The sequence below is a fragment of the Zingiber officinale genome, chromosome 3B, assembly GCF_018446385.1.
Source record: "Zingiber officinale cultivar Zhangliang chromosome 3B, Zo_v1.1, whole genome shotgun sequence".
Classification (NCBI taxonomy): domain Eukaryota; kingdom Viridiplantae; phylum Streptophyta; class Magnoliopsida; order Zingiberales; family Zingiberaceae; genus Zingiber; species Zingiber officinale.
In genome coordinates this window covers 77,039,998-77,065,437 of record NC_055991.1, presented here as the reverse complement: position 1 = coordinate 77,065,437, position 25,440 = coordinate 77,039,998, and the positions used below count along the sequence as shown (strand labels likewise).

Genomic DNA, 25,440 nt, shown 5'->3' with positions numbered 1-25,440 from the left:
AATTTCATCACGTGGTAAACTGCTGAGGCAACTCCTGTACATGTCTGTTGCACATAATAACTATGACTCTCGATCATTTCACTTTGGAATTCGAGCCATTTCTTTTTTGTGTACAGCTTAACCATTTGACTTTCCATTGGCCAGGTTGTATTAACTTTGGGATTCTCATTCATATCGATATGGTCCGCAACTAACTCATTGTGTCTTTGGTGTCTCAGTGCTCTATTAAAACGTGTGATAAAATCCATTAATGAGTTTTTATTTGAGACATATTTCTTAAAAAATGCATGTGACCCTTCAGATCTTTGGCTATTTGACATTCCTGCAGAAAATACATGACTAAAATATGTTGGCACCCATCTGTGTCGCAATTCATACATCAAGGACAACCAATCATTTTTTTCTAAGTTAGCTTCCTTGATAGTCTCTTCCCATGAATTTTCAAAATCATCAGGTGTTGAAGAATTTGCAATGACGTTCTTTATGCTGTGATAATAGTTTTGAAAAGTCAAAGGGTCTAATTTTTCTGGGAATTTGTTCAATATGTGCCACAAACAATAGCGATGCACTGTTTGAGGCAAAACCTGTGCAATAGCTTTTGTCATTGCAGGATCCTGATCAGTAATGATAATGTTTGGTGCACCTTTAGGCATGGCTTCTAAGAACTTTGTAAGCAACCAAACAAAAGACTCAGTTTTCTCATCACTAAGAAACCCACAACCAAAAAGAATTGTCTGATGATGATGATTAACTCCTACAAATGGTGCCAAAATCAAACCATATTTGTTGGTGTTATAAGTTGTATCAAATACAACAGCATCACCAAATACACTATATGCCCTTCTTGATACATGATCAGCCCAAAAGCACCTACTAAATCTGTTATCAGAATTAGTCTCGTAGGCAAAGAAAAAAGCTGAATTCTTCTCTTTCTCGGATGTAAAAAACTCGATAAGTGTTTCAGCATCAATACCCTTTTGTTCATCCCTTAGATTTCTCTCAAAGTTTCTAATATCAGTTTCTGTACAACCTACCCATTCAGGGCCTCCATACTCTATCTCTAATAAACGCATTTGTTGACAAGTTGGTACATTGGCCTCTGAAAATTGTTTTGTCAATACTTTTTTGACTGCAGAAACACTACGATGTGAGCGTAGCAAATGCACCTTTGATGGAGTCGAGAGCGGATGATTATGAGCTTCTATAAAGTTACAGATAACCCAATCCGATCCCATCTGTTTCTTGATAAATGCAATATTTGCCTTACAACCCATTCTAACTGTGCCACGTGCTCTTTCCCTTATTTGTTGATCAGGATTTGGATGTTTCTTGTGTCGCATTAGATCTGTATGTCCTTCTTTGAAGCATACAATTTGTTTCCATGTCACTTCATTTGTCATTTTATTTTTCCTGCTCGTGCTATTCCTTGAACTAAATCCGGCTTCTCGTGCATATTGGTTATAGAACGAATATGCATCCTCTAGAGATGAGAATTTCATTCCAATTTTTGGCTTTCGATCATCTGCAACTTGGGGAATGAATTCCTGATCATCAACTCTATTTTCTTCCATTTTTGGACGGCCTCGCATTTTATTTGACAATAGATAAATAAATCATAAACATGATATAAATAAAAACTCTTCCAATAAAAGTGATTATGATATAGATGCATCAAATTCTAACAGAACATCTAGGTTAAACATGAAATTAAATGTCTTTCCATATGCATAGGCATAGGCATAAGCATAAGCATAAGCATAAGCATAGATAGTGACAAATCAAGTACACGTTGCTCATGAGAGAAAACATTATTAGGATGAAAAGTGATACACTATGTAGCCTTACATTTTTAATATTTAGACTACTATATCACTGGTAAGTAAAACACATTTTATATGATATATTAGTCTCAACTCTATATATTTTTATAATTGAATAAAAAAGACAAAACAAATGTCAATTGATCAAGTTAATGACTAGGAATGGAACTCCTAATCCAAGTATCTCACAGTAGGTCCATTACATTATAAATCTAATTTTATCACCTAGCAATTATCAACCCTAGAACATGACTATAATTTTAGCATACATCATAGTAAAATAAACTAGGAATGGAAACAAGCTGAGCCAAGACAAGCATGGTTGTATTCAAAGCCAATCTAACTTTAACCAAGGATTCCCATGTGTAAGAGATCAGAATGTTGAATTGGCAAATTCAATAGACCTGCTCATAGGAATGGAAACCAAGCTGAGCCAAGAGAAGCATGGTTGTATTCAAAAGCAATATAACCTTAACCAAGGATAAATGATACGAAGTACAACTGAAACTTTAACCAAGGATAACTTCAATAGACCTCGCTTAGGCAGGAGGGGACTTGCTGCGCCGGCAGGAGAGGGAAGAGATCAGCACTCGGCAATGGAGAGAACAGAGCTCGGCGATGGAGAAAGCTGAGCTTCGCGAGGGAGAGAGCAGCGCTCGGCAATGGAGAGAACAGAGCTCGGCGATGGAGAAAGCTGAGCTTCGCGAGGGAGAGAGCAGCGCTCGGCAATGGAGAGAACAGAGCTCGGCGATGGAGAAAGCTGTAGCAGATCTCAGAGGTGCGGAGATGGAGAGCTGTAGCAGATCTCAGAGGCGCGACGAGGGAGAGAGGCGCGGAGAGGGAGAGCTGCAGCAGACCTCAGAGGCACTGCGAGGGCGAGAGGCGCAGCGAGGGAGAGCTGCAGCAGATCGCACGGCGCGGCGAGGTAGAGCGAGGGAGAGAGCAGAGCGGCACTAGGGCGAGGGAGATCAGAGGCGCGGCGAGGTAGAGCGAGGGAGAGAGCAGAGCGGCGTTAGGGTTCACTTTGTTTTCTCTCTGGCTGCGATGTTTTTTTTTTTCTCACGCGCTGACTTCTTTGGTTCACTTTCACAGCACCGCAGCTGACGTGGACAGCACCGCGTTTTCGCCGCAGCATAAGCGCATATAAAAACTCTATATATATATATATATACTCCTATTAGGCGGCGTCTCGGTCCCCTCGACTGGTTTATAGCGTATTAGCGTGTAGGCAACAAACAGTGCGCCAAAATTTCCATTTCCTTTCTTTGCGCCACGCGAAGCCAAAAGAGGGCATTTGATCGAGCACGTCTCCTTCGCGCTGCTGCTTCTAGTGGTGGCGTCGGCGATTCCTATCCCGCTACCGCAATGGCCGTGACCCTCTCCCTCCCCTCGCCCCCTTTGCCTGCGCGCCGTCGGAGGCCTCGCCAGCGGCTCTCCCGCGCTGCCCTCGTCCAGGCACCGCCCGCCCCCGCCTCCAAGTCCGATGCCGGCGGAGACGGCCCCGGAAGAGGCGGGCACTACGCCGTCCTCCCCGCCGTCTCTCTCTCCGTCGTCCCCCGAGACCGCGCCGAGGACATGCAGGCGGAGGCGCGCGCCATGGCACGAGCAGCCAATGTCACAGTCTATACCCCCGAGCTCCTCGCAGCCCAATACTCCTCTAGGCCCTTAAAGGTAAGCCCTTGCTTGCTGCGCTTTCTTCGTCTCCTCGCCTGCTTGAAATCGGTAATGCCAGCCTCCTTTGGCGGTAGGTGGCCTCGAGGACGGCGGAGATCTTCACAGCGCTAGGCGCCTTCGCTTTCAAACTACTCGTGGATCAAAGGCAAGGGCAGGTTGATCAGCGGAAGCGGCAGCGGGCGGCGGAGCTGAGGAAAACCCTAACTCGACTAGGGCCGACGTTTGTGAAGATTGGGCAGGGCTTATCCACTCGTCCCGACATCTGTCCGCAGGAGTACCTCGAGGAGCTCTCCGAGTTGCAGGTCTCTTCCTATCCACCCTCAAAAATCTCACCTTGTTCATTTTCTCAGCTAGTTTGATATTGGCCCCCTGGAGCAGGATGCACTCCCAACGTTTCCAAACGAGAAGGCATTTGCCTGTATAGAGGCTGAATTGGGGGTGTCCCTCGATTCCATGTACTCGGCCATATCGCCGGAACCCATTGCAGCTGCTAGTCTTGGCCAGGTCTACAAAGCTCAGCTTAAGCAAACTGGCCGGATTGTCGCGGTTAAGGTGCAAAGGCCAGGGATTGAAGAAGCCATTGGATTGGATTTCTACCTTCTCAGAGGTCTAGGCTTTCTTGTGAACAAGTATGTCGATCTTATTCCCAGTGATGTTGTTGCTCTCATTGATGAATTTGCTAAAAGGGTCTATCAGGAACTTAATTATGTTCAGGTGCAAACTCGATAATGAATCTTACCTTGTTATGCTGTCTTGCATCTTGTTAGTGGATAAGTCTGTTTCTCATTGTTTAATCGTGTTTATATATGCAGGAAGGTAAGAATGCTCGGAGATTTAAGAAGTTATATTCTGACAAAGAAGAAGTGCATGTGCCGGATATATATTGGGATTACACTAGTGCGAAGGTGCTCACCATGGATTGGGTGGATGGGGTTAAGCTTAGTGCACAAGAAGCCATTGAGAAGAGAGGTTTGAAGATGTTAAATTTGGTCGATATAGGTATTCAGTGTAGCTTGAGGCAGTTGCTCGAATATGGCTATTTTCACGCCGATCCTCATCCCGGTAATCTACTGGCGACGCCGGAGGGAAAATTGGCTTTCATTGATTTTGGTTTGATGAGTGAAACACCGGAAGAAGCAAGATCTGCTATAATTGGTCATGTGGTCCACATGGTTAACAGGGATTATGATGCTATGGCTCGTGATTACTATGCTTTAAATTTTCTAACCCCGGATGTAGATGTATCTCCAATTGTGCCCGCTCTGAAGAATTTCTTTGACGATGCACTTAACTCGACTGTAGGCGAGCTCAATTTTAAGACTATTGTGGATGGTCTTGGAAACGTTCTATATGAGTATCCTTTTAATGGTAAGTTTTCCGTGTCCCCAGTTTTCTAATTGCAAATCAACTGGTGTTAACTTTTCGTTTACTTGCTTGCAGTTCCAGCATACTACGCACTAATATTGAGGTCGTTTACTGTGCTAGAAGGTCTAGCCATTTATGCTGACCCGAATTTTAAGGTGATCGCTGCTTCGTACCCATATTTTGCTAAAAGGCTTCTGACCGATCCTAATCCTTATCTTAGAGATGCTTTAATTGAATTGTTGTTCCAAGATGGCAGATTCAGGCAAGCAATTGCTATTGTTCATTTGTGGGAATGTCTTTTGTCTCAACCTATTTGTAGTTGGTACCTTGTCGGATTAATATGTACGATATCTCTACCTAGTGTGCAGGTGGAATAGGCTTGAGGACCTTCTTGTTCAAGGACTCAAAGATCAAGATTTTATTACCAAGGATGCTTTGCAACCTGCTTTGAAGCTACTTCTGGGTCCCAACGGGGAGGAACTTCGAGTACTTGTTGTGAAAGAGGCAGTTCAGGTCACCGAAGCTATTGTCTTCAGTTCAATGATGGATACGTATGATTCCATGCCTGACTTTATGAAGGTTGTGGTCAGTAATGGCAATACAAATGGACCTTTTAAGCTAAGCGATGGTGAACAAGCAAGGATGCTAGAACTTAGAGATACCGTGCTCCGAGTGTGGAATCTTTTGAGATCTTCAGATAGTTTTGATCCAAGCCTCTTGCAACCGCTTATACAGGTACTACCTGTAACTTTGTCTGGTGTTCTATTACCATGTAGTATCAAATTATTGAAAATATTGTGGAATTAGAATTCAAGAAAATCAAAATAATTTTAAATGACAAATAAGCAGAGATGTTCTATGACAAGTAGATTGTAGTTTTGGTGTTTGGCAGAACAGCAATGGGGTCATGATGAATGTTGAATGAGGTTGTTTGCCATGTAAGTTTGCTCCCACATAAAATTTAACTATTAGTTTATGCTACTATTTTGGATACATAGGTGGTGTTGTTTTTAGAAGTTTTCAAATCGATTTCATCGTATGATCTTGTAATTCATCATCATCGCCATCATTTTCTTCAAGGTTTGTATGTCTCAACTATTCGAGGGCTGCTGTATGAAGCTTATCTCTCCATTGGACTCTATGTAAAGCTTGTCCTTGAACATGGCCATATCATTTTGTTAGGAGAAAATCGTATATAATAGTTAAGACTGAGGCAACAAGTTGTAAGTGTAACAAAGTTCAGAATCTACAGACTCAGTTGCTAAACATCTCATTTTATAGGTTCTGGAAGAACCAGAAGCTCGCAAACTTGGTGGCCGCCTTTTTGGAGGAGTTACTCAACGTCTGACGGCCCGACTGCTACAACAGCTTCTCAGATCTCCGATCACTGCTTCCACGGCTCTTCCATGACCATCCCGACCCTGAAATGATAGAAAATGTAGACTCAAATGTTTGCACAGAGAATGTGGTCCAGCTGCTAGCTTTTCATTTGTGTACTTATAGAAAAACAATACCACAAGGAATTGTATTGGCATAAAAAAAAGGTAATAATTGAATAAATAAATTAATAATTCTGATTCGGTAAAAAAAGTGTCACCTTTCCATTTGACCAAGTGAGGAAACCTTTCCATTTGACCAAGGAACATATCGACAAAAAATGAAAACGGTCGAAGAAATAAATTAAAAACGTTTAACTCAATTAAAAAGGTATCTGAGCTTCAAAATTGCTCTATTTTCTCATTCGACGAAGGCAAGTTTTCTTCAATGGTAAAGAATGACACAGAATTTAATTTATTAAAAATTGTTAATTTCTCTAATTAGTTGAGATTTTTCAAAAAGTTATTTAATTTTTAGGAAAAATTTATTAGGTTTTTATTAAAAAATTAAGGATTTTTTTTGGTTATTTTAAGAAGAACAGATCGTGATTTTAAACTAGGATTAGGATCTTTCAAGTTTTGAGTTAATATAATTTATATATATATATTTTTTCTAAGATGAGAATTGACAGTTTTCTGCTGGTTAGAATCATATTCTTATTGGCTCCGCCTATTCTGCATCAATTGATATCAAACTGTATCAAATGGTATCAGAGTTTTCCTAAGGTTTTAAGTGCTAAATCTAATAAATATGTCACTCGAGTTAAAGTTGGCAAAATGGTGAGTCAAACTCCGAGTTTAAGTTAACGGTATTTATGTACTAACTACTAAATCGTGTCGGAGGACTATGTCACTTGAGTTAAATGTAAATTCATTATATTAACAGTTTTCTTAGTATCGGTCCCATGTAATGGCGTAGTCAAGGTCTTCAAATGCCTTCATGGGCGGAACCAGAAAAAAAATTCTAGGGGAGCTGAATTGTATAGATATTTTTTTTACGACTAAATAAAAATATTTAATAATTAAAGTTTTACATCAACTCTTGCATAATATACGATACTACAGTCTACAGAAACTATACACATAAAGTCTAAAATCTAACGAACAAAGGAGTTAAGCTCTAGACTCTAGTCTATTCATTTCCACTGTGTTGATCCCTCCAAGGCTCCAACTCTTGCATAATATACGTTGCTGCAGAAACTGCAGCCAAATAAACATGAACGTCACTCACATAAATCATAATATGCATGGAATTCTTATGAGATATAGTGTAGAACAGAGTAAAAAAAAGAGGTTCAGAATTTTGAGGAATCAATGATGAACAAAGAACACTTTAATAGCAAATGTTTCTGTCAATACAGAAGTAATAAGAAATAGGTCTACATCTCATTTTGCAACCCACTTGATGACTAACAACAGGAAACACTCTCCATGCAAAAGCTATTAGCCATTTAGCCTATTAAGTTAATCACAACCAAATAATCAATTGATCTTATTGAACACTTAGGATTCTCATTTAAACCATATAACAGGCTGCAATACTAATACTTGCAATATGTGATTGAAATGATATTGTTAGAGTTTACCAAGAGTCCAAGAGACTAGAACTCGAGAGCCTTTCCCTTGTCCCACTTAATACTAGATCGATTCTCCATAACCTGATAAATTAACATTGAGAACATTTAATCTAACTTGCAAGAGAAAAAAACTAGAAGTTTAGGAAAGATTAGTCTACCTTTCTTCCATAGGTGAGCTTCATTTCCGGGTTGGCACAGAAGTCTGCGACGGCTGACGAGTCGGTACAAGAGGAGGCAATTGGATTCTACGAGACTGCATTTGTTGAAAATGTTGTAATATTTGCTCATTTTCAATTATAGAAAAAATATCTTTTTCAATGTATACAACTAGACTGTCATTCATCCATTCATCTCCCATTCTATTGCGTAAATCAGTCTTCACAGTATTCATTGCAGAAAACACTCGTTCAACCGAAGCAGTTGCAACTGGTAAAACTAATGCCAACTCTATCATACGATAAACCAATGGGAACACCAAATGTTTTTCAGTCTCAACCAATTTCTGAGCAAGAATTCCCAAGTCATCAATTGAAGAAAAGTAAGGATCATCCCGCAGATTATAAAAGTAACTCATAAGTTGTTGTTCCAAAAATAAATAATCAGTACCACAGAAGTCCTCGGGATAAAAATCAGCAAGATGGATGAGTTTGTGAACATCAAATTGAGAGAAAGAATTTCTTGGATGAAGACATGATATGCAACCAAGCAATTCTGTACTAACTTCTGAAAAACGATTATTCATCTCTTGTATAATTAAATCAACAACCTATCATTCAAATTTGCAACCATGATAACATTAATAATCAATGAAATATCTTTAACAAAAAAAAATAGATTTTTAGAAATAATACCTGACAAAAAATCTCCACACGATAATGATGAAAATTGGTGATGAGTTGCCCTCTACGCCTACCATGACCACGAGTTAGCATGTTGTCCTCCATATCAAGTATTGGAATCATATTCAATTCACAAAATGTGTTAACTTGTTCCAAAATTATTTGCCATCCATCTTCCCTGAAGTCTTGTAGTCGACATTTCACACTTCTAACCAAGGACATGGCTTGAACAATATTTTGATCCCCTTGTTGTAAGGAAAGTGATAACTCATTTGTAATTCTCAATATATACTTCATCAAATGCAACAAAAAAACAAATTGATAACTCTCCATCTTCTCAATTAAACCTGCGACAACACCTTTATTTGCAGAATAAGAGGCGTCATCATGTACATTTCCTAACACTTCTATCACTGAAGACCACATAGAGCATAAACGAAGTAATGTTAAGTAGTGTGATCCCCAACGAGTATCTCCAGGTCTTGCTAAACTAGTTTCTTGATTTTTTCCTTTTCCACTAGTAATTTCTTCACTTTCCAATTCAGCAATTATTTTATCATGTTGAATCTTTCTAAGTTGATCTCTCCTCTTACAAGATGCTCCAGATATATTCACAATCATAGTGATATACCCAAAAAATTCACTCACAGTAAAATTGTCATGGGCAACAGCAACAAGAACTAATTGGAGTTGGTGAGAGAAACAGTGAACATACATTGCAAATGGATTTTCTTGTAGTATCAGAGATTTCAATCCATTGAACTCACCACGCATATTTGAAGCTCCATCATATCCTTGGCCTCTCAATCTAGATAATGATAAACCATGTTGCACAAATAAAGCATCAATAGCCATTTTCAAAGAATGAGAACTGGTGTCAGGCACATGCACAACTGCAAGAAATCGTTCAATCACACATCCTTTTTTATTCACATACCTCAAAACAACTCTCATATGCTCCTTCACTGAACTGTCCCTAGCCTCATCAACCATCAAAGAAAAGAATTTATCTCCAATATCATTGATTATAGCAAGTGTAATCTCTGAAGCACAAGCACGTGTTAAATCCTTTTGAATTTTTGGGGAAGTCAATTGATTGTTTGCAGGAGCATTTTGTTTTATAACTTTAGAAACCTCTTCATTTCGTTGACTATACCATTCAAGCAACTCAAGAAAATTATCTCTATTTGAAGAACTAGTTGACTCATCGTGTCCACGAAAGGGCAACCCTTGCTTCAATAGAAAGCGCGTCACTTCCAACATTGCTGTTAAACGAGTCCGATAATCAATTTCCATATCGCGACTATGTACTCGTAAAATATTCCCCACACTGTCTTTGATCTTGAAAAGCCTCAAATTGTATTCTATCTTCATTGTGACAACTATTCACAGTCCCCATATGACGATTGAATCTTTTTAATGCCCTTTTCCAATTGTTGTATCCATCTTTTATAAAGGCATTATCTACATTTTCTTTATTTAAAGTTTGAAGAGATAACACCAAAAACAAAATGCAGCATCTTTTGATATGCTATACTCTAGCCATGTATATTTTTTATACCAAGTTCCTTGAAAACTTCTTTCTTGATTACTAAAAGTTATTTTCGGATACACATGACCATTTGGTTGACAAGGCCCTCAGAGCGCATACTCTTTTCGAGCTTGATCTCGAATAGTAATATCAAATTCTTCAATTGGTGTTCGTAATCCCGGATCACTAACAATATCATCCAAATTTAATTCTACACGGGATTGATTTTCTACTTGTTCAATAACATTCGGCTCATTAGAGGAGCTAGAGCCGGAACTACGAGTTCGTTTAAAAAATCTCTCCATATCCTACACAAATAAATAACTAAAAATAAATTATGTAATGAACAACTACAAATGTAATGGAAAAATATATGTTGAACTAAAACTTTAATAAACTACCACAGACCACAGTACCATTGCCAATCTAATAGAAATATAAAATACTCATGGAAAACTAAATAGTCTAAACTATAAATGTAATTCTGCATATTTTACAAAAAAATAAAATAAATAATAATGGAAAACTACCAATCTAATAGAAAACTAAACTACAATGGTAAATTCACTAAATTGTAATATGGTATTCTGTAGAGTGTAGACTATACATTTTCAAAAAAAAATCAAATAATAAAAAAATTTTAAAACATAGCAAATCTAAGTTCTAACCTTATGAAGAAATGGTGTTGAAGCTTGGAGTTGGAGCCTTAGAGTTAGAGTCTTAGAGACTCGGTTGCAGCCTTGCAGATTGCTGGTTGGAGAATGAAGACTTCAGAGTTCAGACTATTGTCGCCGGCTCGCCGCCTAGCGCTTGCCGCCTGACTGTCCGCGAGAGTCGAGAGTAGATTTTACTCCCATATGACTGTCGCGACAGTAGTCTGAACTCTAGTCTGCCCAGCGCTCCGGCTTGGAGGCTGGAGCCTTGGACTCTAGTCTCTAGAACCTTGGAGGCTTGGAGAGTTGGAGAGTTAGAGTTGGAGGAGAGTTGAGTAACTTGAGTGGGAGTGGGAGAGGAGCTAAGGACTGAGGAGGAAGAAGTGGAGTTAGGGTTTGAGCCGCCGTCTGCGAAATGCGAAGCAGCAGCAAAGCAATTTGGGGCCTTTACATTTTACAAACCCTATTTAATGTTTTTTTATTTTTTTTATTATTTAATTTATTTAATAATGGGCCCCACTCTATTATTGTTTAATTAAAATTGGTAAAAAAAAATAGAACAAAACTCTTCGTCTTCTTCGGCACAGACGCACACACACTTCACAGGCCGGCGCACTACGCACAGGCACAGCCGTCGGGCACGCCGGCACCGACGCATGACACACCGCCACAGGGCCTACACGGCTACATCAGCGTTCGGCAATGGCAGTGGCCAGTGGGCAGCGCGCCGGCGTCCAGCGGTCCAGGTGGATGTGGGGGAGGCTGAAGCCTCCTCATTCCGGTGATGTATAGTGGACGGCAGCAAGCTGGAGGGGGGGGCCGGTCCACCACTGAATGCCCTGGGCTAAATTACGACAATAATAAAGCATACATGTATATTGAACATTTAACAAACATATAACATTTATATATCAATATCCTTTTACATAGTTTAAATTTCATGCAAAATACTTCAATATTTACTTAAGTTGTGCTCGACGAGATTTTAGAGTATAAAACTCATCTATTACTGATTCCAATTCTATTTTCTCAGACAATTGTCGTTCTATATAAAAAATCATGCAATCAGAAAGTAAATCATCATCCATCTTATTGCAACGTGCCGTTTTGAGAAATTTCATGGATGAAAAGGCTCTCTCTGCCGTTACAGTTAATACAAGAAGAGTCAATACAAGACGAATCAATCTCTGAATCATAACATAACTCTCAACCTTTTTGGTCACAATCATTTCTCTATATAATGCAGAAAGAGTAGAAATTTGTTGAAACTCACGATCACAAACTATGTTAAGTTGATAGTGTTCCAATTCAGCTCTCAAAGCATGAATTTTTTGTTGAGTAAAATCAGTTGGATAAAATTTTGATGCAAGCTTGCAAATGTCACCCACATTAAATTTTTTAAATGAATCAGTAGGATCCAAAGCTGAACAAAAAGCAAGAAGTTCCATTGTTGCTTCACTGAATTTATAATTTAGTTCTATCACTTGAAAATATATTGCAGCATTAAAAATGTCATAGTGATAATGATGCTCAAGTGTGACATGATCCCATTGTTGACAATAACGATTAACTTTATAACGACAGCTCATATCTGCATCTCAATATTATGTCGTTCACAAAAAGTCTTTACTTTCTCAAAAAAAATTATCCCAACCATCTTCTTTAAATTTTAGAAGGATGGTTTTTGTGGTTGAGACAAATTTTAAAGCATTCACAATGTCTTGTGATTTATTTTGTAGAGCTTGACAAATAATGTCAGTGATTTCTAAGATATTTTCCATCAAAAACAACACAAATACAAATTCAAAACTCATAATTATGTTGCATAAACCACAAGCTTCCTCACGTATTGTACCATTTGGTCCATTTTCACTAAGATTTTCAAGGATCTTACAAGTTGATGCATACATGTCTATCAAGTTCCTAACAGAATCATAATGAGAGCTCCAACGAGTAGCACCAGGTATATGCAATGTACCAATTTGATTAGCTCCTATACCAAACTCACACTCACCAATAGCCAACATATATGTAATCTCTTCTTGTTGAGCAGATTGTAAATCACTAAGATGTTTAGGAGATGAGGTGATGAAGTTTACAATGAAAGTCAAATAAGAAAAGAATTGTCAAATAGAAGGTACATCCTTAGCAGCTGCAACCAATGTTAATTGTAAACGATGAGCAAAATGATGTGCATAATAGGTATATGGACAATCTCTAAGAAATAATGCTTGAAGCTCATTCCATTCACCATGCATATTACTTGCACCATCATACCCTTATCCCCTCATGTTGTGGATTTGAATATTGTATTGAACAAAGATGTCAAAAATTGATTTCTTAAGATTTGCCAATGTTGTGTCCTCAACACCCAAAATCTCAAAGAAACGTTCCACTAAAAAACCAGAATTATTAACAAATCTTAAAATAAGGGACATTTGCTCTTTTTTAGATTCATCTTGAGCTTCATCAACAAGAATACAAAACTTGGCATCTCCCGATTCATCTCGAATCATTGTTCTCACTTTATTAGCGAGAATATACAATATTTCCTTTTGAATTTGCGGAGAAGTGTATTTAGCATTTTGTGGGGCATTATGTAACACAACTTTTGCAATTTCATCATTTAAATGTGCTTGAAATTTCAACAATTCAATAAAATTTTCATGATTTAAGGAACTCTCTGATTCATCATGACCTCTAAAAGAACATCCTTGAATTGCAAGCCATAATAAACCTTCAATTGTTGCCTTTAAACGCAACCTATTCTTTATAATTTCTTCCATAGATTGAGCATTCATCACTTTGTCAATATTTTGCTTTGGTTTCATCAAATCCTGAACGCATTTCACACATCTATTATGTGATGAAGACAATGAACCAACATGAATAAGAAATGCACGTTTTCCCCCATCTTGAACTCTCTTCTAACTGTTAAACTCTTCAGAAACAAGTGCAGAACGAGCCATTGGATTACTTGTATTCTCAAAAAGAAAGCATGGAAAACAGTATGTTTTGTCCTTTGAAGGTGAATATTTTAGCCAAGGAAATTGTTTAAACCAAACATATTGAAATCGACAATTTTGCTTTCCAATTTTTGTTCTTGGATACTCATTAAGTTTGGGTTGATAAGGCTCTGCTTTGATATATACTCTTCTAATCTCATCCCGCTCATTAACAGAGTATTCACAAATCAATTTTCGCAATCCTGGATCTCGTTCAATAGAAGAAATATCAAATTCTTATTCTCTTTATTCTATTGGCCTAAATACAGAAGGAGACTGTAAATCGAAAGTCGAGGATCCAACTGTTGGTCTAAGAGGTATATTACATTGCAATTGATTATCAGATTCAAATTGGTCATCTCTTTTACTAAACAAATGACAGTAATATTTTTAGCTTTTTATTTGAAGGTTGTTGGTGTTCCATTTATAACTTAAGGAAAAAAAACAACTACAAATTAATTATTTATAACTTAAGAAAAAAAATGAACTACCAATCAATTATAACAAACTCAATCATATTATTCATTTTAAAACAAACTCAAACACAATAATAAATCAATTTATAATATCACAACATTCCCAAGTATTAGAACCATAATTTTCAGATAATTTTAAAATTCAAATCATTTCAAATAAAATCACAACTAAAAATTTAAAATTACCTGTGATTTATCACTTTAAGATAAAGAGAAGTCCACTGCTTGTGCTAAGCTGAAACTTGAAATACCTAAAATCAAAAACTTTAAAGGAGTTAAAAAGAAACAAATATGGGAATTTAGAAGTAATCTAAGCCCCTTAAACTCATCCAAAGAAATAAAACGTGTTAAAATTTTTTTCTTTTTTTATTATTGAATTTGAGTTTCTAATTGTTGTTTAAATGGTTTGAGATTGTAGTCTCAAAAGCAGGACTTGGCCGATTGGCAAAGAATTCAATTACAACAATCACAAACCATTAAAAAGAAACAAAATAAAAATTGCTGCAGATCTACTCATCTGCAGAACAGGAGAGCCAGGTGAGGTGCAACCCAATTCATTTTCTTGTCCCCCTATTTCGATTGATTTGGAGAGTTGGAAAAAAGGAGAGAAATAGGCAAAATTGATGGAAACTGGAAAGGTTGGATTTTGACGAAGGACGAAGAAGACGAAGAAGATGTAGATGGAGATTACCACTTATGTGACTTACCCATGCTTGAAAAGCTATTGCAAGTGGTTGAGTGAGGAGAATCGATGGCTGAAGAAGGAGATGATGCGCTTAAGGTGGTGACGGTCACCGCCTCGATGTGTACTTCGTGCCAGAGGAGGAGGGCGGTGAAAAAATCACTTGGTTTAGGGTTTAGCGCCTGCTGCACTGGGCTCGATGTGGAGTTGCACTGGGCGGCGAAAAAATAATAGGGATTAGTGTGTTAAAAGTTGCTGGGATGCACAGGGCTAGAACCCAGTGCAGCCTAGTACTAGTTACGCCCTTGGTCCCATGGATATGGAGGGAGGTACATATAGATACATAGGCACCAGACGCATAGTGGGGTAAACCCCAAGTCGTCAGTTCTTGAGAATCAACCCTTGGTCATTATGCCAGAGATGTTATGCGCCCACCGTTTGTGCTACGCCCTGAGGACTATGTCACTTGAGTTAAAGATTTTATGACAATTTACCAAACAACGCACCTAAAGTTTTAAATTTACTAAAAGACTTATGTTACTTTACTATTTACCAAAGGGTGTACCATTTCAAGTGCAATTCTCGTTTTGCCCTCCTGACAATTTGACTTTTTCTACTATATTTTTCTTTTCTTTACCATTTTTTTCTCTCTTCTCTTTTTTACAGGGATGCAGAACATATGAATAACATTACATAAGATTTAGTTAATTTTTTAATAACATTTTAATACATTTGAAGAAGTCAAAATAAACAATGAATATCATATTTTAAGTCCTTGCAACCCTAGAAATCCATAGGAATTGAAATGGATGCAATCGGAGCTCTCTAAGTCTATCAGTGAATTTCAATCAAAAGTCACTGATAGACCTAGAGAGCTCTGATTGCACCCATTTCAGTTACTATGGATTTCTGAGGTTGTAAGGAGTTCAAATATGGTATCCATTATTTTTTTTGACTTTTCAGAGTTGTTAACATGTAACAAGGAAGAATCATCAAAAAGGCCCATGTTGGATCTGATATGGAATGATATCAGGTCCAGGTTGGGACTAATATGATTCAATATCAGGCCCACGTCGGGCCTGATATGATTTCATATCAGGCCCATGTTGGTCCTGATATGATTCCATATCAGCCCAATGTGAGCCCTTTTCACGATTCTTCCATTTTACATATTAACATCTATAAAAAGTCAAAATAAATAATGTATACCATATTTGAACTCCTTGCAACATCAGAAATCCATAGGAACTGAAATAAGTACAATCAAAGCTCTATATGTCTATCAGTGGGTTTTGAGCTCTGATTGTACTCATTTCAGTTCTTATGGATTTCTGAGGTTGCAAGGAATTTAAATATGCTATCCATTATTTTTTTTTAACTTTTCAAAGATTTTAAAATGTAATAAATAAGAATTGTTAAAAATATTCATATTGGGCCTGATATGGAATGATATCGGGTCCATATTGGACCTGATATCATTTCATATCAGGCTTATGTTGGGCAATATAGTTTTCTATTGCTATGCATGAAAAAAATAAATATAAATAAAACATACATGCTTGCTGACAATTGCTCCAAGTTGACTTCCTCGAGGGCGACTATGAAAATATTACTTAGACTCCTCTCTAAAAACCTTTTCAACAGTTCCTTCAATTTTAACTTGCAAATATGATAAACAACTTGTGAAATGAATCCAACCAGATGAAGTGTCTCCTTTTCAATAAAAAAAATTCCCGCAAAACATTATATTTTCAAACTGCATATAGATAATACTTGAATTTATAATTGACTAAGGAAAGTATGTCTATGCTCTAATTCTATAGTAACTAAATGCCAAGTTCAAAAAGCAAGAATCACATCAACAAAAGTAATGGCTAAAAAATCCCTTCTCCATAGCAATATAGTGGAGGCTATCTTATGCAATTATAGTTTAGAGTCACGTGAGCCTGATATAATTTAATATCAGGTCTAATGTGGGTTTGATATGAATTAGTTTATATTTTAACTGATTTTTTAATAATATTTCAACATTTGGAGATATCGAAATATGTAATGAACAACACCGTTGGACTCTTTGCAACCTCAAAAATTCATAAGAATTGAAATCGGTACAATCGGAGCTCTCTAGGTCCATCAGTGAGTTTTGACCAAAACTCATTGATGGACCTAGATGCACCCATTTCAGTTCCTATGGATTTCTAAGGTTGCAAGGAGTTCAAATATTGTATCTATTATTTATTTCGACTTTTCATAGATGCTAATATGTAAAATGGAAGAATCATCAAAAAAAATCCCATATTGGGCCTGAATCATATCAGGCCCAACATGGGCCTGATATGAAATGATATCAGGCCCGACGTGGGTATGATATGAAATCATATCATGCCCAACGTGGGCCTTTTTGACGATTCTTCCTTGTTACATGTTAACAACTCTGAAAAGTTGAAATAAATAATGGATACTATATTTGAACTCCTTACAACCTCAGAAATCCATAGGAACTGAAATAGGTGCAATCGGAGCTCTCTAGGTCCATCAGTGGATTTTAATTGAAACTCACTGATGGACCTAGAGAACTCCGATTACACTCATTTCAAATCTAGTGGATTTCTAAGATTGGAAGAAGTTCAAATATGCTATCCATTATTTATTTTGGCTTCTTCAAATATATTAAAATGTTATTAAAAAATTGACTAAATCTATGTAATGTTATTCATATGTTATGCATTAGGGGTGTAAATGAGCCAAGCCGCTCGTGAGCTATTCGAAGCTCGATTCGATAAAAGCTCGTTTGAGCTCGTTTAATGAGACTCGTTAAGATAAACAAACCAAACTCAAGTTTCATAATATTCGGCTCGTTAGCTCGTGAACATGTTCGTTAAGCTCATAAATCAACTTTTAAATAAAAAAATAATAGTTTTGATATTGAATTTATAGATTTTGCACTCTACTTATGAAAAACATAGACAAATATATTAAATTTATTTATTATAATACAATTATAAATTTTAACAAGAATATTATAATTTTTTAAAAAATATATAATTTAGTTTTTAATGAATATTTAAATTTATAATTTATATTTATTAAACTCATTTAGGCTCGATAAAAGCTCGAATAAGCTCGTGAGCCATGAATATATTCGTTAAATAAAGCTCGAGCTCGGCTCGATTATAAACGAGTCAAACTCAAACATCCAAGAGTTCGACTCGGCTCAACTCGATTATACCCTTATTATGCATGCATGTAAAAAAGCGAAGAGAGAAGAGAGAGAAAAATGATAGAAAAAAAAGAAAAATGGTAAAAAAAAAGTCAAATTGTGAGGAGGGTAAAATAGGAATTATATTTGTAAAGGTATTTCCTTTAGTAAATAGTAAAGTAACATATATATTTTTTTTTAGTAAATTTAATATTTTAGGTGGGCTGGTTGATAAATTGACTTAGTAATTTTGGTGAAATTACTATGAAAAATAAATATTCTTGAGATATTTTTCTTTTCTTAACAACTTCTGTAGCTATATATACTCTAATTTTCATACCCATATTTTCTTCGTCTTTGTTTTTTTAGCGTTTATATTGATATCCAACGAAAGAGAAAAATCCGAAGCGAAAGGAAGGAGCATCGTCGCGTCGCCGCCCGTCGTCCCTCGGCCTGCCGGCAATTGCGTGGGATCGAGGGAAGAAGGTTCCTCGTCGGACCCTTCGTCAGATCTGACGTTTCCGTCGCGAGATCCGTCGTCCAGTGCGGGATTTACCCTTGCATTTTACTAGTTCGGCGACCGGTTCGTCTCGGTTCCGAAGAATGAGGTGAGCAATCTTCTCCGTGGGCTCTGGAGGTTGATTGACGGTGGGCGGTTTGGTTTCGTGGATCGAGGAGTGAAGAGATGGGCGAACTCGGGGGGTTCCAGTTAGGGACCGTCGGCGCGCTGAGCCTGTCGGTGGTGTCGTCGGTGTCGATTGTGATATGTAACAAGGCGTTGATGAGCTCGCTTGGCTTCATATTCGGTATGAGATCTGATCATGCATTTCTTCTACTTCTTTCGTCGTTGCCTTATAATTATGATTGAGAGCGGCCTGTAGCTCATATACCTCGGTTGGAGATGATTCCATTCATTTAGTCTAGAGTGTGTTCATAGGTTTATTAAATTCAGGCAAAAGTAGATCTTCTGGTAGTTGATTCTGTTTATTTTGCGCCTCATGACTTTCAGTGTAGGGAATCAATTATTTTTCATTTATAGTGATTCCTTAAAAAGTTTTATGGCAATTTCTTCTTAACACGAGTATGTAAGGAGCTCAGTCTGCCCAAAATTGAGCTAAGTGATGAATAATAAAGAAGAATGGAACATTTGGGTTTTCAATTCATAACAAATCTACAGTCTTAGGTTGTTGCACTTTTCTGTCTTTCACTCAGGATTAAAATTTATAGATAGTAATAGTAAAAGAAACTCTGAAGACCAACCATGAATTTTCACAAGATGCACATTCAGTTACAATGATTCATCTCCATTGGAAGAGCATATAGATTTATTTAACATTACAAGGAGAACCGCTAAGCTCAGTGATCATTTTTCTTTGGATTCACTTGTACATTCGATCCAAAGATGGAACAAACTATGTTATGTTCTTATTACAATATTACTATTCAGAGGCTGAGAAACTTGACCAACTTGAGCATTGTATTTTAGGAGATTTTATAGCTCTGTAGATAAATGTAATAGTTTTCCTTTTGCTAATAGAAAGTCAAGTATGAAATGGAATATGCTGGACCCATTCTTTATTATTCAGGAATTCTATGTTGTTCAAAAATGTTGCAGTCTTTATCTATCTCCATGTAGCCTAACACAAATAACTACTACTACCACAGCTAGATGATGATGATTTTATATACTTCTCTACACAATAAATGGAAGAAAATGATTTTAATCTGAAAATGAAGACAAGATCTTGGTTGTAAATGTTATGCATGTTGATATTCTTGTACGTTATGATTGGAAGTCAGGAATTCTTCAAACTCCTCTGTTCCTAGAAATCTGGATGGATGATCTGATATCACTGAAATATTTATCCCAAGGATAAATATGTGAAGTCCATTTATTTGGATATTAATGTTATTGTACTTTGCATTGTCTGACTTGCCGAAGATAATCACCAAAAGAATTGTCAAATTTCTTGAAATAAGTTGCACATTGTTTTACTTAAAATTTACTGATAAATAGTCTATTAAGCATATATTCTCTGTTATTGACTTATTGTCAGCTACTACCTTGACAAGCTGGCACCTATTGGTTACCTTCTGTTCTCTTCATGTGGCATTGTTGCTAAAACTATTTGAGCACAAAGCTTTTGATCGGAAGGCTGTCATGGGTTTTGGAATTCTCAACGGAATCTCCATAGGTCTATTAAATTTAAGCTTGGGCTTCAACTCTGTTGGCTTCTATCAGGTACATATGATTCTGCTAAAATAATAAGTCATACAATCATACACATCTTGACATTTTCTTTAATTTTTTAAAATCCATTTAGATATATGCTTGATTCAGAATCAAGGTATATTCCTACTAAAAAGTTGATGATGTAGTATTGCTTTTGCATATGTTTTGTTTTCCATTCTGTTTTGCATGCTACAAGAAACAATGTATGATATGTATCAATCTTGCCTTTCATTCTTCCATTTTTCTCTTAGATTTAACTTACTGGAATTGCCATTAAGTAAAGACTCTGATTTCAGAATATTTCTTAACACATAGGTACGAATCTTGATAAATTCCAGAATCATGGATGTGCTGTGGCACACAATAAATTAACAATCAGAGAAATATTAGATGAGCTTTGACCTTGTAACAGACTTTTGAGGTGATTTATGTCATGGAAGAGGGAATATTTTGCAACATTAGGTTTGTTTTGGTGGTGGAACTGGAACTGAATGTAGATCACTAGATCTAATAAGAGAAAGCAATTTAGAACGGAACAATCAGTTAGTAAGAAGGTCAATCTTTTCAGGGGAAAAGATGTGGAATAATAGTATGGAGGACTATTGCTTTTAGCATTTGTGTCAATCCTAATATGACATTACAAGACGCTTGATTTTTTTTTGAGCAACCAAATACATTTACTTCCATTTCAGAATCTATGCTACTCATGTGATATTCAGGAGCAGTTTCTTTACAACTTTCTTCTATATCTACCATTTATAGATGCTTTGGCTCTCTCTACTCATTGTACGGATCGCCTTTGATCAGAGCATGTAAATTGAATGAAGATTTGGTTTCACTGTATTTATTTGCTTTTTATCCTTGTTAGAAATTAATTTCCATTGCTGCAACTAACTAAGTTTTTGTCAGATCTTATCTGCTATACCTTTTAGGATTTTAGTTGATGACACATTCCATACATATATGGGAAACTATTAGCAAGATGCTACTTGTTAAATAAATTGCAAAATAACTAGACACTGAAACTGACAATCATTGATGAAAATTAAACCACCATTTTTTGAGGGAAACAGGTTTAGATGATTATGTGATCTTATTTCTATTAGTGTATTGATGTTTCATAAAGTAGTAAACTATTTTTAGCTGCAATAGTATTTGCTGTAGAATCTCAAAATTTCCCCTGTTTATTGTAGTTTTGAGTTTTGACTCACACGATTGACTTACCATGCAGATGACAAAACTCGCAATCATTCCTTGTACTGTCTTCTTGGAGACTGCTTTTTTGTCAAAGAAGTTTAGGTGTGGTTCCTTATTTTCGAGTAGTCAACTCTTACATTGAACATTTCCCTATATCTGTTTCTTAGGTTGTAGAGTTCCTTCAGAATGATATCACCTGTAATCGGAACAACTTCATACATATGTGATGTTTTAGTTATAAACTTGCTAATAATGGCCTCTTTTACCTTTTCTTTTCCTTTATGACTAGCATTATTTTAGGCTTATTGTGATTTTGAAGGCATTAGAAACATTTTGTGAATGTTATTTCTACATTATTTTCAAAACTAACATTATCACTTGAAGCAGATTCTGAAAATTCTTTTTTACTGCCTGTACAACCTGTTACCTCAACATAGGCCATATTATTTTCACTTACCTTTAACCTAACTGAGATTGACAATTCATTTAGTAGAATAAATATATTGAATGCCCGTTGCCTGGAAGAACTCTCAGGTAAGTTAATGTATAGTTTATGCTAACTGCTGAAATTTGTATTTGTCTGGGACTCTAAACAGTAAATATTGCTTAGAAAATGTTTTCCCTCAAACAATATTTCTTTACGAACTGCTATGATTAACACAGAAAAAATTATTAAGTTGCAATTACAGACTTCGTAGTTGTTGTATTTTTAAAAAACAGATTTTGAGTGAAGCATTCACAAACTTCATAGTTGTTACTCGTTAGACATTGTAGTCTAGCTGATTCGTGACTGAATCATCATTCTCAGCTAATATTCTGCTATATTCACATTCAAAATTAATATCTCAGTTGCAGTGCCATGAAAATATAATAATTTTTCCCAGTTGATATTATTATGAATAGAGATGCATTTTCTCAAACTTCTTCAAATCAATTTGACTGTCAGATTGATATAAAACTCTATTGATTGTTATTTTGTATTTTGTACTGCAGTCGGTGTATCCAACTCTCACTATCTGTCCTCCTATTCGGTGTTGGAATCGCAACTGTGACAGATCTGCAGCTTAATTTGCTTGGATCTGTATTATCTCTCCTAGCAATTGTTACAACTTGCATTGCACAAATTGTATCCTTTTAGCTTTTCTTTCTTCCTTGTGGAAATCTAATGAATTATAATACTCAATTACTGAAATTTTTGCAAAGATTTTGCCTTTGTGGGTATTAAAGGTTTTATAACAAAATTTGTTAGTCTTGGATTTCAAAATTCGAATTATCAGATTGCTTAATTTTCATAGGAAGCCAGAACATGAAACATAATCTTACTGTTTAGTTTTTCCATCCATGACAGATTTTATTTTGGAATTGTTTTGTATTTCAACATAAAGGAATATCAGGATGACTTATTTTGTGGTACATCTGTATGTTTTTAATGTTTTCTGTAACCATCAGTTGGGGACAAATTGGTAATAACATGCCTGATGGTTTAGGTTTTTCTAGTCTTGTTTTAAACCTTAATCAGATGCTCCCAGATGACAAACACAATACAAAAGAAGTTCAAGGTCTCTTCTACTCAACTTTTGTATCAATCCGTTCCTTATCAAGCTTTAACGCTCTTTGTATCCGGACCATGTCTTGATGGGCTCTTGACAAACCAGAATGTGTTTGCATTTGACTACACTCCTCAAGTTACGGTAAGTGATCTCTTTCAAGTTTCTATGTGACTATACACAGTTCGCGTCTCATACTTCCATTTTCTGCTTGTAGATTTTCATTGTGCTTTCATGCCTAATATCAGTCTCAGTCAACTTCAGCACATTTCTTGTGATTGGAAGGACATCACCTGTGACGTATCAAGTTCTTGGTCATCTCAAAACATGCTTGGTTTTGGCGTTCGGTTATGTCTTACTTCACGATCCATTCAGTTGGAGAAATATATTTGGGATCTCAGTTGCAATTGTTGGTATGGTTTTGTATTCTTATTTCTGCACAATTGAGGGCCAGCAAAAAGCTCGGGAAACCTCGTCCCAAATGTTACAGGTATGTCTTCTATGTTTCCGATGATATTTTATTTCCTAATTCTATCAACGTTGCATAATCATGATTCTTTCCTCCAGCTCCATGCTCCTCCGCCCCAACCTATCATTTCTACAATGTTTTCTCTACTCAAAAAACATGCCATCGATCAATTATCAAGCCCTTCAAGTAATAAGTATTTTCCATCTATCTACTCATACCTTGTAACTTTTAAAAGATAGCGAGGAAATGGAAAATTTTGGTTTGTAAGGATTTTGGCAACGCAGGACCAAAAGGTATATGCATCAACCATGATTAGGAAATATCAGCTTTTTATAGCATAGCGTATATAAGGATTCATTGCCTTGACTGTTCTTAGTAGCCATGGTGCCAGATAATTGTTGGTCTGATAATAACTAATGATCTCGTTTAGCAAGGACCAAGCATCCAGATATTGCTGTTTACACGGAGGGTTCATTTTTGTGTCGTCAGATCGCACTCAAATTTGTCACACATATTGGTTCTTTAGCATCTGATAAAAAAACCAGTGTATAGTTTTAAAAACTGAAGTAAAAAAATCATGATATATGAGATGAAGAACTGAGGACACCCAAGGAGATGTTCTCCCTAGATTTGTGTTTGTACTACGTTACGCTACTCTCTTTTCAATTTTGTCAAAATTGCCATAGGTGAAAGATGATGAATCTGAACCTTTGATCCGAGTTGAAGCTGGAGCTGCGATAAACAGTGACGGTCCTTTGCCAACACCAGTATGGAGCTCTGACAAAGATTTGCGCGCCTGAGTACTGCTCCAATGTACAGAATCATACCTGCAGATCTCAACTCTTAGTGTGTAGCGGCGGTTGGAAAAGAAGACTCCAACATTCTTCGAGGTAGGGAACGACTCTGCATTCAATTTCGAAGGCATTTGTTTACACAAATTCTCATGCTGAGTCTTATTGAGATTCACACCGAATATTAGCAGAGAATGCCAATTGTTCTTCTGCAACATTTGTAACTCAAACGATTTGCAGTTACACTCTGAAAATGAACTGAGAACCAGCTCTTTATTCGTACAACTAAATGCAGGTCTGATGATTCTTTGATTCTTATTTGCTATCATCTCTTTTCTTGCGAGAAAAGAAGGGTGGGTAAATAGTATCCCCTTTATCGATATCCTGCTAGCATTCACTCTTAATGGCTTGCAGAAGAGGAAGGCAAATTGAGATTTCGGTTGTTTATTTTGTTCTTTAGGACAGTGGAACCAGTGAGGCTTTTGTAGAATCAAAACAAAGTTAATGCCCGTGGTGTTATGGAAGGAGAATCGAAGGTGTAAAGATGGACGAGCCCTTCATTCTCAACGAGCAATTCTTGTTCTCGTGTCGCCTGATAAATTTAGGCTTGTTGAGTCTTGATGTTGATTAACCATCACCATTGTTGTCGTCTTCAAGTAGTCATTCGTTGACGCTTATAAGTAGTATTCAATGTCTTGTAAACACTCAACCTATGCTTGCAAGTAGACCTCAGTGATGTTGACACCTCAACTCAGTTTTGATGCGTTTGTCAAGACGAACATAAGAGAACCTCTTGGTAAAGAATAAGAAGAATGCGACTCTCATGGGATTGACTTCCAATGTAAGATTGTAGAGATAATTCCTCTCGGTTCTTCCTTTCTTACATCGAAAGTAAACCAAGCAATGTATTCGTATCATCTATCACAAAGTTTTTGGCCTTGTGTTTGGCCTTCACCTCTCCTTTTCTAAAGTAAAGCAACCTTAAGTACAAATCGAGCGTAAATTA

General features: G+C 36.7%; 4 protein-coding genes across 7 annotated transcripts; 3 read left to right on the top strand and 1 right to left on the bottom strand.

Moving 5' to 3' along the window:
- The first annotated feature begins 2,438 nt into the window (after positions 1-2,438).
- Positions 2,439-2,777, top strand: LOC122054948 (octapeptide-repeat protein T2-like). Its single transcript, XM_042616360.1, has one exon. It carries the CDS (start codon positions 2,439-2,441, stop codon positions 2,775-2,777), a length of 339 nt encoding a protein of 112 aa, XP_042472294.1.
- A 256-nt stretch (positions 2,778-3,033) lies between these two features.
- On the top strand, positions 3,034-6,353 carry LOC122056590 (protein ACTIVITY OF BC1 COMPLEX KINASE 3, chloroplastic-like). 2 transcript variants are annotated; one of them, XM_042618606.1, is made up of 7 exons: positions 3,034-3,491; positions 3,569-3,796; positions 3,873-4,208; positions 4,307-4,862; positions 4,935-5,121; positions 5,228-5,372; positions 5,450-5,589. In XM_042618606.1, the coding sequence occupies exons 1-7, from the start codon at positions 3,186-3,188 to the stop codon at positions 5,450-5,452; spliced, it is 1,761 nt and encodes a 586-aa protein (XP_042474540.1). In that variant the 5' UTR covers positions 3,034-3,185; the 3' UTR covers positions 5,453-5,589. The 2 variants fall into 2 exon arrangements, with proteins under 2 accessions (XP_042474540.1, XP_042474539.1); XM_042618605.1 differs by adding an exon at positions 6,141-6,353 and having other exon boundaries at positions 3,035-3,491; positions 5,228-5,594.
- A 1,483-nt stretch (positions 6,354-7,836) lies between these two features.
- Positions 7,837-9,644, bottom strand: LOC122054947 (zinc finger MYM-type protein 1-like). The gene is made up of 4 exons (XM_042616359.1): positions 8,664-9,644; positions 8,141-8,578; positions 7,971-8,057; positions 7,837-7,893 (listed from the first exon to the last, which is right to left on the bottom strand). Exons 1-4 carry the CDS (start codon positions 9,642-9,644, stop codon positions 7,837-7,839), a joined length of 1,563 nt encoding a protein of 520 aa, XP_042472293.1.
- Positions 9,645-18,552: 8,908 nt separating this feature from the next.
- Positions 18,553-25,187, top strand: LOC122056589 (UDP-xylose transporter 3-like). Of its 3 annotated transcripts, none has more exons than XR_006133300.1 (8): positions 18,553-19,003; positions 20,255-20,439; positions 21,662-21,729; positions 22,621-22,753; positions 23,157-23,318; positions 23,392-23,664; positions 24,330-24,533; positions 24,895-25,187. XR_006133300.1 is itself a non-coding variant. In XM_042618604.1 (8 exons), the coding sequence occupies exons 1-8, from the start codon at positions 18,883-18,885 to the stop codon at positions 24,338-24,340; spliced, it is 1,041 nt and encodes a 346-aa protein (XP_042474538.1). In that variant the 5' UTR covers positions 18,553-18,882; the 3' UTR covers positions 24,341-24,752. The 3 variants fall into 3 exon arrangements, 2 of the variants coding, with proteins under 2 accessions (XP_042474538.1, XP_042474537.1); XM_042618604.1 differs by lacking the exon at positions 24,895-25,187 and adding an exon at positions 23,742-23,829 and having other exon boundaries at positions 24,330-24,752; XM_042618603.1 differs by lacking the exon at positions 24,895-25,187 and having other exon boundaries at positions 24,330-24,752.
- The last annotated feature ends 253 nt before the right edge of the window (positions 25,188-25,440 follow it).